The 16,096-nt window shown below is 38.9% G+C and overlaps 1 protein-coding gene and 1 pseudogene across 5 annotated transcripts in view; one reads left to right on the forward strand and one right to left on the reverse strand.

Moving 5' to 3' along the window:
- Positions 1-16,096, reverse strand: part of RBMS2 (RNA binding motif single stranded interacting protein 2) — an 88,493-nt gene that overhangs the window by 30,183 nt on the left and 42,214 nt on the right. The window contains exon 3 of one of the 5 annotated variants that reach the window (XM_060112982.1): positions 11,215-11,290. The exons of the other annotated variants lie outside the window; for them this stretch is intronic. Coding sequence (XP_059968965.1) covers positions 11,215-11,290 — 76 coding nt within the window. The remainder of the gene's footprint in view (positions 1-11,214; positions 11,291-16,096) is intronic. 5 annotated transcript variants of the gene reach the window in all.
- LOC132498993 (RNA-binding protein 7-like) lies at positions 12,528-14,281 on the forward strand (annotated as a pseudogene).

Below are 16,096 nucleotides of genomic sequence, written 5' to 3' on the forward strand. Positions count from 1 at the left end.
TCTCATATGTACCAGGAACCATAAAGCAAAAAGTTTAATTAATTCTCAGGACAGAAAAAGGATCTTTGAAGGTTAAGTAGCTTAAGTCTGAACATGACCACCAACTGCTTGGGGAGAACATGGGTAGAATACAACTGAGCCCCCATGGAGTGCTACTCTGCATTACACAACTCCTCCACTATTCAGCCTAGCTGGTGGGTCATCGTATGGCCTGAGGAGGAGTTGCAAAGTGAAAAAGAATAACGGCATCATTGGAGCTTCAGAGCTTGCAGAGAAGTATATGTGCCTCTCTTCCACAATAAAGTTGCCACAGATAGAGAAAATATATAGGAAAAGATAATGCCTGCCTATAGTTTATTTTGCCCTACCTTGTCACTTACCCTATTTTCATCATCTGACACAATTTTATTGTGGTCAGAAATACAGATATCACAAACCCATAGGAAGTCAGGAAACACCAGCACTCCTCTTCTTCACCCCTATACCACCTATACAAAGAATTCCCAGATTGGTAGATTAGGGATCTGGTTTTATCAAGGCCTAAAATCTCAAAGTCATGAAAAGATTCTGCTCCTGTGATCATTATAGAAATATTTTTGATTCACCAAACAATAAACACTGGCAATACTACACACCTGAAGAAAGTAACCTAACCAAAGAATATGGAAGGTATACATGCCTAGTCTATTTTCAGATCAAAATAAAATGTATACATGCAACCACCTAGCATTACATTAGGTATATAAAGTTTAATCCTTATTCTAGCCTGCCTTTTTTTGGCCACGCCACAGGGCATGTGGGATCTTAGTTCCCCAACCAGGGATCGAACCCGCATCCCCTCCATTGGAAGCGTGGAGTCTTAACCACTGGACCGCCAGGGAAGTCCCTCTAGTCTGCTTTTTACAAGTCACAAAGAACTGCGGATATAATTTTTCAAGGTCTGATATAATATACATAGAAATACGTCCAGAAAGATTCACAAGAAACGGTTAATAATGTTGGCCGCTAAAAAGACGAACTAGGTATATGAAAGATGGGGTGAAAACAGACTTTTTGAACCTTTTATATTTTATACCAAGTCCATATATCTATTATCTATTTAAAAACTAAAGAAAAAGTTTCAAGGTCTGACATACTAATTTTTTAAAACTAGGATAGAAGGTTAAAACACTTGAGTCCATACAGCCTGACTCCTGGACCCACGCTCTCATAGTTCCTAACGTACTCTGAATCTCAAAAAAGACAGTGATCTGAACAGAACTAGTCCTTGGCAAAGTGTTAACCTAGTTTATCAAGCTCATGGTCTTAAACTACAATTGGGAATGGGGCAGAAGTTGGAGGTAAGGGGTGGAGGTGAGGACTGATTGCCAAAGTAAGAACTGAATATCAAAAGCCAACTATAAACAAAGTGATAAGGTCTCCAAAAGAGGAAGAGAAAGTTCTATAAGTTCTATCTAATTCCTGGATAGTAATGTGGAAGGTTATGTAAGAATTTTTGCAAGGTCCAGTACCCGTAGCCATATAAAGATATACTATTTACATAATAGCTACAGTATACTTAATCCATAAAGAATATAGAAAAGAGGGAAATCCCTGTTCTTTTAGGCTGATATATTAAAACAAAACAGCGATTTTTCTTTCTCCTTATTACAAAACAGTTTTGACAGAACTTACAGAGCAGAATCTCAGGTTCCTACTTACCTCTAGTATCCTTTGGAGGTGAAATTGGAAGAAAATTTAGAATGAGAATAAGAGACTTATAGCTTAGAGGCAACCCTCTACTACCCCTTTACTTCTTTCCCTTTCTCTAGTCTCCATCCTCTCTCTTACTCTTTTCCATTCTTCCTCCATTTTTTTCCTTCTTCTCTATCTTTGCTTAGGTTTACTCCTGACAGTTGCATTCAGTGATATCCTTAAGTAATAATTAGCCTGGCTGTGGTATTAAAGCTGCTCATATCTTAACCTATTAAAAAAAAAAAAAAAAGACAGTCCTGGTTCAGAGGATGGGAAGCAAAGTTTCGTAAGAATAACTTTTTCTACTTTTAATTATGGAAAACATACAAAGGCAAAAGAAGAGTATAATGAATCCCTACACATTTATCACTTAGCTTTAACAATTATTCACGGACAAACTTGCTTCATTTGTAACTCCACCTATTTCCTTACCTCCCACATTATTTCAAAGCAAATACCAAATATATAATTTCATTACGAAATATTTCAGCATGTAGCTCTGAAAAATCTCTTTAAAAAAAAAATAAACCCAGGGGTTTCCCTGGTGGCGCAGTGTTTGAGAGTCCGCCTGCCGATGCAGGGGACACGGGTTCGTGCCCCGGTCTGGGAGGATCCCACATGCCACGGAGCGGCTGGGCCCATGAGCCATGGCCGCTGAGCCTGCGCGTCTGGAGCCTGTGCTCCGCAACGGGAGAGGCCACAACAGTGAGAGGCCCGCGTACCGCAAAAAAAAAATATATATATATATAAACCCAAACAACTCTATATCATCTAAAAATTAATAATTCCTTAATTTTATAAAATAGAGTTAACATTTCCAATTGTCTTATATATGTCAGAATTGTTTTGTTTTGTTTTACAGTTTATTTGATTTTTTTTTTTTGGCCACACTGTGCAGCTTGTGGGATCTTAGTTCCCTGACCAGGGATTGAATCCAGGCCCTTGGTAGTGAAAGCATGGAGTGCTGACCACTGGACCTCCAGGGAATTCGCCAGTTTATTTGTTTGAAATAGGATCCAAGTAAGGTCCATATACTGTCACTGGTTGTTATGTCTGACACATCTTTTAATCGACAAGTTCCCTATCCATTCCTATTTCTTGCAGTTTTCTTTAAAAAAATTTTTAATTTATTAATTTATTTATTTATTTAGGCTGTGCTGGATCTTCCTTGCGGTGCACAGGCTCTCTAGTTACAGCGCGCGCTCTAGAGTTCATGGGCTCAGTAGCTGCGGCGCGCGGGCTTAGTTGTGGTATGTGGGATCTCAGTTCCCCGACCAGGGATTGAACCCAGGCCCCCTGCATTGGGAGCGTGGAGTCTTAACCACTGAACCACAAGGGAAGTCTCCTATTTCTTGTAATTTATTTGTCAAGGAAATTCTTATGTTTGTACCAGCATAAAATTAACCCATTCAAAAACCATTTAATTAGAATTACCATATGATCCAGCAATCCCACTCCTGGGCATATATCCAGAGAAAACTAATTCAAAACGATATGAGGGGGGCTTCCCTGGTGGCACACTGGTTAAGAATCTGCCTGCCAATGCAGGGGACACGGGTTCGAACCCTGGTCCAGGAAGATCCCACGTGCTGCAGAGCAACTAAGCCTGTGCGCCACAACTACTGAGCCTGCACTCTAGAGCCTGCAAACCACAACTACTGAGCCCACGTGACACAACTACTGAAGCCCGCACTCCTAGAGCCTGTGCTCCGCAACAAAAGAAGCCACCACAATGAGAAGCCCACGCACCACAATGAAGAGTAGCCCCCACTCACTGCAACTAGAGAAAGCCCACGCACAGCAACGAAGACCCAACACAGCCAAAAATAAATAAATAAAAATTTTAAACAATGGTTTAGATGGCAAATTTTATTTAAAAATAAAAGATATAGGGGACTTCCCTGGCAGTCCAGTGGTTAAGATTCCACGCTCCCAATGCAGGGGGCACAGGTTCGATCACTTGTTGGGGAACTAAGATTCTGCATGCCACGCAGCATGGCCAAAAAAAAAAAAATGCACCCCAATGTTCACAGCAGCACTATTTACAATAGCCAAGACATGGAAGCAACCTAAATGTCCATCAACACATGAATGGATAAAGAAGATTCAGTATATATATGCACAGTGGAATATTATTCAGCCATAAAACAGAATGAAACAATGCCATTTGCAACCATCTGGATGGACCTGGAGATTATCATATTAAGTGAAGTAAGCCAGACAGAGAAAGACAAATACATATGATATCACTGATATGTGGAATCTAAAAAAATGATACAAATGAACTTATTTACAAAACAGAAATGGACTCAGAGACATAGAAAACAAACTTACGGTTATCAAAGGGGAAAGGGGGTGGGGGAGGGATAAATTAGGAGTCTGTGATTAACAGATACATGCTACTATATATAAAATAAATCACACTACTATATATAAAATAAAACAACAAGGACCTACTGTATAGCACAGGGAACTATATTCAGTATCATGTAATGGCCTATAATGGAAAAGAATCTGAAAAAGAATACATATATATGTATAACTGAATCACTGTGCTGTACACCTGAAACTAACACATTACAAGTCAACTACATGTCAATAAAAAGTTGTTTGTTTTGAAAAAAATGTATTAAGTAGGTACTATTTGGAGAATAGAAAAAAGAATCTATAACTGAACAATTATTTATTGTATCTAATATGTAGCATGTGGAGATGCTATGAAGAAATGCAAAATGAGAGAAAAGGTTGGCCTTCAAAAGACACAAGATGGAATGCAAAAACAGAACAATGACATAAAAACATAAAATCAAAACAAAACTTCCTAGTAACAACATAGCTTCTTTAGTGACTATTGATGTTAATCTCAATAGTCAACTGACCTTTTATTTTATTATCTTTTTCTCAGGCAAAGGGAAGGGAAAATAACAAATGTTGGCTATTTACCATATTCCAGGTCCCATAGGATTTTGTTATCTAATATAATCTTTAGAAAGAAGATAATGAGGGCTTCCCTGGTGGCACAGTGGTTAAGAATCCACCTGCCAATGCAGGGGACACGGGTTCAAGCCCTGGTCCAGGAAGATCCCACATGCCGCGGAGCAACTGAGCTCGTGTGCCACAACTACTGAGCCTGCACTCTAGAGCCGGCAAGTCACAACTACTGAGCTCACGCGCCTAGAGCCCGTGCTCCACAACAAGAGCAGCCACTGCAATGAGAATCCCACGCACCACAACGAAGAGTAGCCCCCACTTGCCGCAACTAGAGAAAGCCCGCACGCAGCAACGAAGACCCAATGCAGCCCAAAATTTTTTAATTAAAATAAATAAATAAAAGAGACAGTAGAAGAGAAATTTAGAAAGTAGGAAGGTGGAGGTTTGTTTAAAAAAAATGATAATGAGATGAGATAGGTATAATTTCTATTTTCTTTTCTTTTCTCTTTTTTTTTTGTCCACGCTGCACAGCTTGTGGGATCTTAGTTCCCCGACCAAGGATCAAACTCAGGCCAATGGCAGTGAAAGTGCCACTGAGTCCTAACCACTGGACTGACCGCCAGGGAATTCCTTCCATTTTCATTTTTATTGATATGGAAACTAAGGTTCAGAGGAGTTCTTTCTTTCCCAAGTTTACATAATTAATAAGTAGTAGAATCTTATTTTTTTTTTTTTTTTGCGGTATGCGGGCCTCTCACTGTTGTGGCCTCCCCCGTCGCGGAGCACAGGCTCCGGACGCGCAGGCTCCGGACGCGCAGGCTCAGCGGCCATGGCTCACGGGCCCAGCCGCTCCGCGGCACATGGGATCCTCCCAGACCGGGGCACGAACCCGCATCCCCTGCATCGGCAGGCGGACTCTCAACCACCTGCGCCACCAGGGAGGCCCTAGAATCTTATTTTTGACTGAGGATCATCTGGTTCCCAAGTCCGCACCCTTTCCATTGCTGTTTCTCTAAACACAGGAACAGCAATGGCTTTCACGAACTATAAGCAAGGTCAACAATTAGTTCCAATTATTTTTTTAAGAGATCAATTTCTAAAATGTGTTCAAATCAACAGTCTAAAAAAGAGGGACTTCCGTGGTGGTCCAGTGGTTAAGACTCTGCCCTTCCACGGCAGGGGGCGTGAGTTCCATCCCTGGTCAGGGAACTAAGATCCCACAGGACACTCAGTGTGGTCAAAAAGAAAAAAAACAAAAAAACAGGTAAAGAAACTTAGTTTATCATTTTTCCTCAATACTCAAAGAATCTACTAGATTTAAGTACTGGTCTGATATGTGAAAATGGAACTAAACTGAGGAATCTGATCATCATCTTCCCTGGAGAAAACACTTACTGCCCACTCCATTGCTCCCTTCAGTGTAGAGGGACAGACATCAGCATATCGCTCCTGCTGTGCAGGAAGCTCTAGAAGCAGCAGCACAGCTCTGTCCTCTTTCGCTCTGGGGGTTCAGCTGCCTGAAGGGAGCACACACTCAGCTTTGCTACCTTACATACTGGTGAGGTTTCACAGGGGTTGCCCCACAGGGGAAGTCTGTAGCTTCTGTTTGGTTTGGTTTTGATCACTGCTTGCACCTCGATGGAGAAATCTGTCTAATTCTGGCAGTATTAGAAAATCCACTGGCCCACAGATACAAGCTACCTTCTTGAATATGAGTGTTATCAGTAATAAAGTTGTTGTTTTTATTTCCATTTGTCAAACTTTCTTCTTATTTCTCAACTGGAGTGGAGGAAGAAGGATGCTTCAAACTGAAACCCGCAAACCCCAGCAGTCTTTAAGGGCTAGGCAAGTATTTCCTTTGGTAGTTGAAATGGAGCCCAGGGTAAAATGTTAGTGTGCCTGGCCCTACCAGTTTACAAATCCTGTAATTGTAAAATAATGATTTAGTAATAATTCAATTTGGGACAACAAAGAAAATCATTTTCATTTATAATGTAAGACCTTTATTTCACAAATGAGGAAAAATCAGATTCAGTTTTGATATAAGCACTCAGTTATTCACTATTCATTTAGCAATTGAGTAGGCAATGAATCAATGTTTACTAAATGTTTTTTCAAAAGTATATTTCTTGACTACAGAGCCCATTAACTAGCAGAAAGGGGTTAAAACACAAGGGCTCAAAAATCAAAGACTATAGTTTAATTCTAGTGTTGCCATGTACTAGTCTGTGACTTTGGGTAAGTTGCTTAACCTTACCTGCAGAATGCAGACAGTAACAGCACCTATGTAATAGGATTAGTGTGGGGATTAAAATAAATACATATAAAGCTCTTACAGTGCCTGAAATATAAAAGGAGCTCACATCCATTCATTCAATAAATACTTAATACCCGATTTAGAGTACCAGGCACTATGTCTGATAGCAAGGACAAAATGCCAAGCTAAAGATGGTCTAAGACAAAGACTAGAGATGGTCTTGGTCCTAACAGAATTCAGCATTTAGTAGAGATATAGCCATTAATCAAATAATCACAAAGTAATTGTATAATTACCCAGTGTGATAAATGGGCTAGAGAAAAAAAAAGAACAGAAGGCTGTGACCTACTTTAGTTAGTATAGTCAGAAAGGTGACATTTAAGTGATACTTCACGGAAGAGCAGAAACTAGCCACTCAGAGAATGAAATAAAAGATCATTCCAGAAAGAGAAATGGGCAAAAGACACAAAGTGAGATTTTCAACTGAATCTGAAAGAAACAGAAGGCCAGTGAAGCTGGAGTGTAATGAAGGATGGAGGGGTAGGCAGAACCTTCCAGGCTGTGTTAAAGTACTTGGCTTTCATTCAACACAATAGACAGTCAGTGAATAATTTTATGCAAGAGAGAAGTTATAAGATCTGATCTATGTTTTGAAAATATTACTCTGGCTACTATAAGAAGAATAAATAAAAGCGAGGCAGGGGGTGAAATGGCAAGCTCAATTAGGAGGCCACTGTAATAGTCCAAACAAGAGACAATATAGTCTATAATTGGAGAAATGGCTGTAAAGATGGAGAGAAATGGAACGATCTGAGGTGTAGTTTATAGGTAGGACCAAAGGACTTGCTTATAAATTAGATGCAGGAAAGTATAGTGTCTAGCTTGAGTAACTGGATGGATGATGGTATCATTCACTAATGCTGTAGAGATGGAGGGGAGAGCCAATTTGAGGACTGCAAAGCAATCATTACATTTTGAATATGTTAATTTTAATAACCTGTGAGATTTCTAGGAAAAAATATCAATTAAGCAGTTGGATACACAGAGGAGAAGTCTGGTCTAGCAATTATCTGTAAATCTGTTAGCACAGTAATAAGTGAAATCTAGGAATAAAGTATATTTAGAAAGAAGGCAAGAAAACCTGAAGAAATATAAACGCTCAGAAATTGAGTAAATGACAAGGAGGTCAAAAGAGGAGGGCAAAAGGGCAAGACCCAAGAAGGTTGTGTTACCGGAGGCAACAAAAGACAGAGTTTCAAGAAATGGGGAATAGTCAACTCCAGCAATGCCACTAAGAGGTTATGTAAGATAAAAACTAAAAAACAAACAAAACACTAGTTGGATTGGGCAACTTAAAAGTACTTTGGACTAGAGCAAGCAGAAGAAAGAATCAGTGAGCCTGAAGAGAGATCATTTGAATTTATCCAGCCAGAAGGAAAACAAAAAAACAAGCAAACAAACAAAAACCAGAATGAAAGGGAATGAAGAAAGCCTATGGGACTTACAGGGCATAATAACAGAAACAATCTATGTACTACTGGAGCTGCAGAAGAAGAGAGAGAGAAAGGGGTAGAAAGTTTATTCAAAGAAATAACGGCTGAAAACTTCCCAAATGTGGGGAGAGATGTGGACATCCAAGTTCATTAAGCTAACAGCTCACTCCAAAGTTTCAATCCAAAATGACCTTCTCCAAGATGCATTATAGGAAAATCATCTAAAATCAAAGACAAAGAGAGAATTTAAAAGTCAGTTAGAAAAAAAAAATGTCTCTCATACAACAGAGCCTCCATAACGCTATGAGCAGATTTCTCAGCAGAAATCCTGCAGGCCAGGAGAGAATAGGATGATATATTCAAAATGCTGAAAGAAAAAAAATGCAAAACAAGAATACTTTACCCAGCAAAGCTGTTCTTCAGAAGTGAAGGTAAGATAAAGATTTTCCCTAACAAAAGCTGAGAGAGTTCACCACCACTTGACCTGCCTTAACAAGAAATGCTGAAGAGTTCTTCAATCTGACAAGAAAGGATGTTAACTAGTAACACAAAAATATATGAAAATATACAACATACTGGTAAAGGTAAACATATAGTCAGATTCAGAATACTCTAGTACTGTAATGTGGTGATGTTAACCACTTAACTCTAGTATAAAGGTTAAAGGACAAAAGTATTAAAATAGCTATAGCTACAATAATTTGTTAATGGTTACACAATATAAAAAGATGTAAATTGTGACATGAAAAACATAAAATGAGGGTGGGGGTAAAAGGGTAGATTTTGTATGCAATCAGAGCTAAGTTGTTATCAGCTTAAAATAGACTGTTACATCTATAAGATGTTTCAAGTAAGCCTGAGGGTAACCACAAAACAAAAACCTATAACAGATACACATAAGATAAAGAGAAGGGAATCAAAGTATACCACTATCAGAAATCATCAATTCATAAAGCAAGACAGTAAGAGAGGAAGAAAGGAAGAAAGGAACTACAAGACAGCCAGAAAACAATTAACAAGATGGCAATAATAAGTCCTTACCTAGTTATAATTACTTTAAATGTAAATGGATTAAATTCTCCAATCAAAAGGCACAGAGTGCCTGAATGGATAAAAAACAAGGTCTAACGTTTATGCTGTTTGCAGAAGACTCATTTACTACAAAGACACATATAAGAACAAAGTGAAGGGTTGGAAAAAGATATTCCACACAAATGGAAACCAAAAGAAAGCAAGGATAACTATACTTATATCAGAAAAAAGAACTTTAAGTCAAAAACTGTAACAAGAGACAAAGGAAGTCATTATACAATGATAAGAAAGGGTCAATTCATCAAGGGGATGTAACAGTTGTAAATGTGTATATACCCAACATCAGAGCACCTAAAATATTGAGCAAATACTAACAGATCTGATGGCAGAAACAGACAATACAGTAATAGCAGAGGATTTCGATACCCCACTTTCAATGATGAATGGATCACCCAGACAGAAAATCAATACAGAAACAATGGAATTGAACTATATTTTACATCAAATGGACCTAACAGACATATACAGAACCATCCATCTAAAAACAACATAACACACCTTCTTCTCAAGTGCACCTGAAACATTCTCCAGGATAGAGCACACTAGGTCACAAAACAAGTCTCAGTAAATTTAAAAATACTGTAATCATACCAAGTATCTTTTCTGACCAAAATGATATAAACTAGAAATCAATAACAGAAGGAAAACTGGAAAATTCACAAATATGTGGAAATTAAACAACACATTCCTGAACAACCAATGGGTCAAAGATAAAATCAAAAAATATCTTGAAACAAACAAAAATGGACACACAACATACCAAAACTTATGGCATGCAGCAAAAATAGAGCACAGAGGGAAGTTTAGAGTGATAACTGCCTACATTAAGAAGAAGAAAAAAAAAAGATCTCAAATAACCTGAAGGAACTGGAAAAAGGACAAATTAAGCCCAAAGTTAGCAGAAAGAAGGAGATAACAAAGATCAGAGCAGAAATAAATGAAATCAGGAATAGAAAAACAATGGAAAACTGTTAGTTTTTTTAAAAAGATTAAATTGACAAAGCTTTAGCTAGATTTACCAAGAAAAAAAGAGAGAAAACTCAAAGAAATAAAACTAAAAATGAAAGAGGAGACATTACAACTGATAGCACAGAAACACAAAGGATCATACGACACTGCTATGGACAGTCATATGCCATCAAATTGGGCAACCTAGAAGTAATGAATAAATTCCTAGAAACATACAATCTACCAAGTCTTAATAATAAAAATACAGAAAATCTGAACAGACTAATAAGTAAGGAGATTGATAATCTCCAGGACTAGATGGCTTCACAAGTGAATTCTATCAAACATTTAAAGAAGAACACCAGTTCTTCTCACTCTTCCAAAAAAATGAAGAGGAGGGAACACTTCCAAACTCATTTAACGAGACCAGCATTACCCTGATACCAAAGCCAGATGATGACATTAAAATAAAATAACAGACCAACATCCATGACGAATATAAGTGCAAAAATTCTCAAAAAAATACTAGCAAAACAAATTCAACAGCACATTAAAAGCATCATACACCATGATCAAGTGAGACTTACCCCTGAGATGCAAGGATGGTTCAATATACACAAATCAATAAATGTGATATAGCACATTAACAAAACAACAAAAATCATGATAATCCCAATAGATGCAGAAAAAGCAATTGACAAAATTCAACATCGTTTCATGATAAAAACATTCAATAAATTGGGTACAGAAGGAACATACCTCAACATAATAAAGGCCATATATGACACGTCCACAGCTTATATCATATTCAACAGTGAAAGACTGAAAGCTTTTCCTTTAAGATCAAGAACAAGAAAAGGGTGAACATTTTGACCACTCCTATTCAACATAATACTAGAAGTCCTAGCCAGAGCAATTAGGAAAGAAAAAGAAATAAAGGCATCCAAATCAGAAAGGAAGAAGTAAAATTGTCTGTTTGCTGATGACATGATTTTGTATACAGAAAATTCTAAAGACTCCATCAAAAAAGTGTGAGGCCTAATAAACAAGTTCCATAATGTTTCAGGATACAGGGACTTCCCTGGTGACACAGTGGTTAAGAATCTGCCTGCCAATGCAGGGAACACGGGTTCAAGCCCTGGTCCAGGAAGATCGCACATGCTGCAGAGCAACTAAGCCTGTGTGCCACAACTACTGAGCCTGTGCTCTAGAGCCCATGAGCCACAGCTACTGAAGCCCGTGCACCTAGGACCTGTGCTCTGCAACAAGAGAAGCCACTGCAATGAGAAGCCTGTGCACCTCAACGAAGAGGAGCCCCTGCTCGCCACACTAGAGAAAGCGCACATGCAGCAACAAACACCCAATGCAGCCATAAATAAATAAATAAATAAATAAATAAATAAATAAACAAAGACGGTTTCAGGATACAAAATCGAAATACGGGGCTTCCCTGGTGGCGCAGTGGTTGTGAGTCCCCCTGACGGTGCAGGGGACACGGGTTTGTGCCCCGGTACGGGAAGATCCCACATGCCACAGAGTGGCTAGGCCCGTGAGCCATGGCCGCTGAGCCTGCGCGTCTGGAGCCTGTGCTCCACAACGGGAGAGGCCACAACAGTGAGAGGCCCGCATACCACAAAAAAAAAAAAAAAAAAAATCGAACATACAAAAATCAGTTCCGTTTCTATACACCAACAATGAAATCAGTTTTATTTCTACACACAAACTATCTGAAAGAGAAATAAAGAAAAATCCATTTACAATAGTATCAAAAATAAAAACTTAGGAATAAAGTAAACAAGGAGGTGATAGATCTGTACATTGAAAACCACAAAACACCGCTGAAAGAAATGGAAGGAGACACAAGTAAATGAAAAACAATGTTGTGGGTTTTTTTACAGAAATAAAAAGTTCCATCCTAAAACTCATTTGGAATCTCAATGTACCCTGAATAGCCAAAACTTGAACAAGAAGAACAAAGCTGGAAGTCTCAAACTTTCTCATTTCAAAAATTATTACAAAGCTATAGTAATCAAAACAGTATGGTACTGGCATAAAGACAGACATACTAACCAATGGGACACAGTAGAGAGCCAGAAATAAACCCTTGCACATATGGTCAAATGATTTGACAAGGGTGCCAAGACCACTCAATGATAAAAGAACAGTCTTTCCAACAAATGGTATTGGAAAAACTGGATATCTACCTGCAAAAGAATGAAATTGAACCCTTACCTTACACTGTAAGGGTAAAAAATTACCCTTATACAAAAATTAACTCAAAATGGATCAAAGACCTAAACATCTTGGAAGAAAACATAGGGGAAAAGCTTCATGAGATTGGATTTGGCAATTTCTTGGATATGACACCAAGAGCACAGGTAACAAAAGAAAAAAATGGATAAATTGGACTATATCCATATTTAAAACTTCCATGCTTCAAAGGACACAATCAACAGAGTAAAAAGGCAGCCTACAGAATGTAAGAAAATATTTGCAAGCCAAAGCAAATCACAGTCTCTTTGTGGGCAACCTTGAAACAAAAGTCACAGAGGAGCTCCTTTTTGAGCTTTTTCACCAGGCTGGGCCAGTAATAAAAGTGAAAATTCCAAAAGATAAGGATGGTAAAGCAAAGCAGTTTGCGTTTGTGAATTTCGAACATAAAGTATCTGTTCCTTATGCCATGAATCTACTTTATGGAATCAAGCTTTTTGGAAGGCCCATCAAAATTCAGATTAGATCAGGAAGCAACCATGCCTCACAGGAAGTCAGTTTGTCATATCCCCAGCATCGTGTTGGAAATTCAAACCCTACTTCCACATCTCCTAATAGGTATGAAGAGAGCTAAAATGACTCGATCAGCACAGATAATTCAAAGATCTTTCTCTTCTTCAGAAAATTTTCAGAGACAAGCAGTGATGAACAGTGTTTTGAGACAGATGTCACATGGAGGGAAATTTGGTTCTCCATATCTGGATCAATCAGGATTTTCCCCATCAGTTCAGTCATATAATCATACTTTTAAAAAATTTTTTAAATTTATTTTTGTCTGCATTGGGTCTTCATTGCTATGCACGGGCTTTCTCTAGTTGTGGCGACTGGGGGCTACTCTTCCTTGTGGTGTACGTGCTTCTCATTGCAGTGGCTTCTCTTGTTGCAGAGCACAGGCTCTAGGCGCACGGTTTTTAGTAGTTGTGGCACGAGGGCTCAGTAGTTGTGGCAGATGGGCTTAGTTGCTCTGTGGCATGTGGGATCTTCCCGGACCAGGGATTGAACCTGTGTCCCCTGTATTGGCAGGTGTATTCTTTTTTTTTTTTTTTTTTTTGCGGTACGCGGGCCTCTCACTGTTGTGGCCTCTTCCGTTGCAGAGCACAGGCTCCGGATGCGCAGGCTCAGCGGCCGTGGCTCACGGGCCCAGCCGCTCCACGGCATGTGAGATCTTCCCAGACCGGGGCACAAACCCGTGTCCCCTGCATCGGCAGGTGGACTCTCAACCACTGCGCCACCAGGGAAGCCCGGCAGGTGTATTCTTAACCACTGCACCACCAGGGAAGTCCCCCACATAATCGTACTTTTAACCAGTCTTCAAGCTCCCAGTGGCGCCAAGATACACCATTATCACAGAGAAAAGTCAGAATTCTCATTCCTACATAACGGATAGACATTATAGCCGTAACAGTGTTACACCACGATCATGGGTCTGACCATCATTACAGAGGAAACAGATGATTTATTCTATGAAGATAGGAATCACGATGGCTGGAGCCATGACTATGATAACAGAAAAGACAGTGGTAGAGAAGGAAAATGGTGCTCATCTCGACACTAACAAGTGATAAAAGGATGTTTTCATAGGGTCATTCTAGGCCCTTTTTGTTAATTTGTCTGGGACTGTTTTCTTAAAAAACTGTATAGAACAGCTTTACAAGTCACCACATTTCTTTATAAAAATTTTAAAGCCTAACAGCGGTCCAATACAGAAACGAAAAGAATTGTGGTTCTAGTTTTATTACATTAATAACCTTTCACCTCAGGGTTTTAAGAGGAGGAAAGGGTTTTATGCAAACGAAGGTGCCACAATTCCTAATCATTTTAGACAATTGAGGAAGGGATGTATTATATGGATTAGTTGTATTATGGAGCAAATATTTTAATTATCTGTTATCTTTTTGTACTGCAAGAAGTTTCTTGTTAGTGAATCAGATTTTTGGTGTATATAATAGAAAACATTCAAGTTGATAGTCTGAAATGACTCAGTATTTTGTTAATAAATGAGAAAATGTAACTTCAGTGATTCATTTTCCTAACATTTCAGAAAGCTTTTTGGTAAAGTTTCGGGATAAATCATATTATTTAACTTCTTAGAGAACTTAAGTGTAAGTTCTGTGATATAATCTTGAATTTTACTGTAACTGAGCGTACAAGTATACATCTACATGTGCTATTTCATTATAAAATTTTAGAATTTGCTCATTAAATTATGTTTGATGTATGACTGAAGCCACTCAGGAAGTTAAATATCTCTAAATGTATTTTTTTACAGTAAAAATACAGTGTTAATGTAAATCCCCTTATTCTGGAAGAATAAAAATGTAAATGCATCGTCAGATAAAATGGTAAAATGTTTTACTGAAAGTATACTTTTTTGGGAAAAAAAAAAAGGTTCACAAAACCTTTAAGTGCTGCCTCTATCACTCAAGCTTCTAAAATTTTAACATTTTCAAAGTGCCCAAGACAAGTGCACAAGGACACATTTTATTGTTGAAATTGTATAGGTTGCTTTTTGTTTTTATTTGAACATTTGAGAATTTAGTCTTAAACACTTTCTGATTTAAAAATTTTAAAACCTTGTTTAACAAAACTTTTATGTATCAAGATACTGTTTCCGGGACTTCCCTGGTGGCATAGTGATTAAGAATCTACCTGCCAACGCAGGGGACACGGGTTTGAGCCCTGGTGCAGGAAGATCCCACATGCCCCAGAGCAACTAAGCCCATCTGCCACAACTACTGAGCCTGTGCTCTACAGCCCACGAGCCACAACTACTAAGCCCATGTGCCACAACTACTGAAGCCCACACGCCTAGAGTCCATGCTCCACAACAAGAGAAGCCACTGCAATGAGAAGCCTGCGCACCGCAACTAGAGAAAGCCCGCGTGCAACAACAAAGACCCAACGCAGACAAAAATAAAAATTAATTAATTAGTTAATTTTAAAAAACAGATGCTGTTTCCTTTTCATTGTAGAACTTGTTTATAAAAATTCATTCCTAGAAAAAACCAAAGAAAAAAGAAAACAAAAATTCATTCCTAGGGACTTCCCTGGTGGCACAGTAGTTAAGAATCCGCCTGCCAATGCAGTGGACATGGGTTCAAGCCCTGGTCCAGGAAGATCCCACATGCCGCAGAGCAACTAAGCCCGTGCACCACAACAACTGAGCCTGCACTCTAGAGCCCACGAGCCACAACTACTGAGCTTACGTGCCACAACTACTGAAGCCTGTGTGCCTAGAGCCTGTGCTCTGCAATAAGACAAGCCACCTCAATGAGAAGCCCACACACCGCAACCAAGAGTAGCCCCTGCTCGCCACAACTAGAGAATGCCCACACGCAGCAACGAAGACCCAAAGCAGCCAAAAATAAAT

This window comes from Mesoplodon densirostris, chromosome 11 (genome assembly GCF_025265405.1).
Source record: "Mesoplodon densirostris isolate mMesDen1 chromosome 11, mMesDen1 primary haplotype, whole genome shotgun sequence".
NCBI lineage: Eukaryota > Metazoa > Chordata > Mammalia > Artiodactyla > Ziphiidae > Mesoplodon > Mesoplodon densirostris.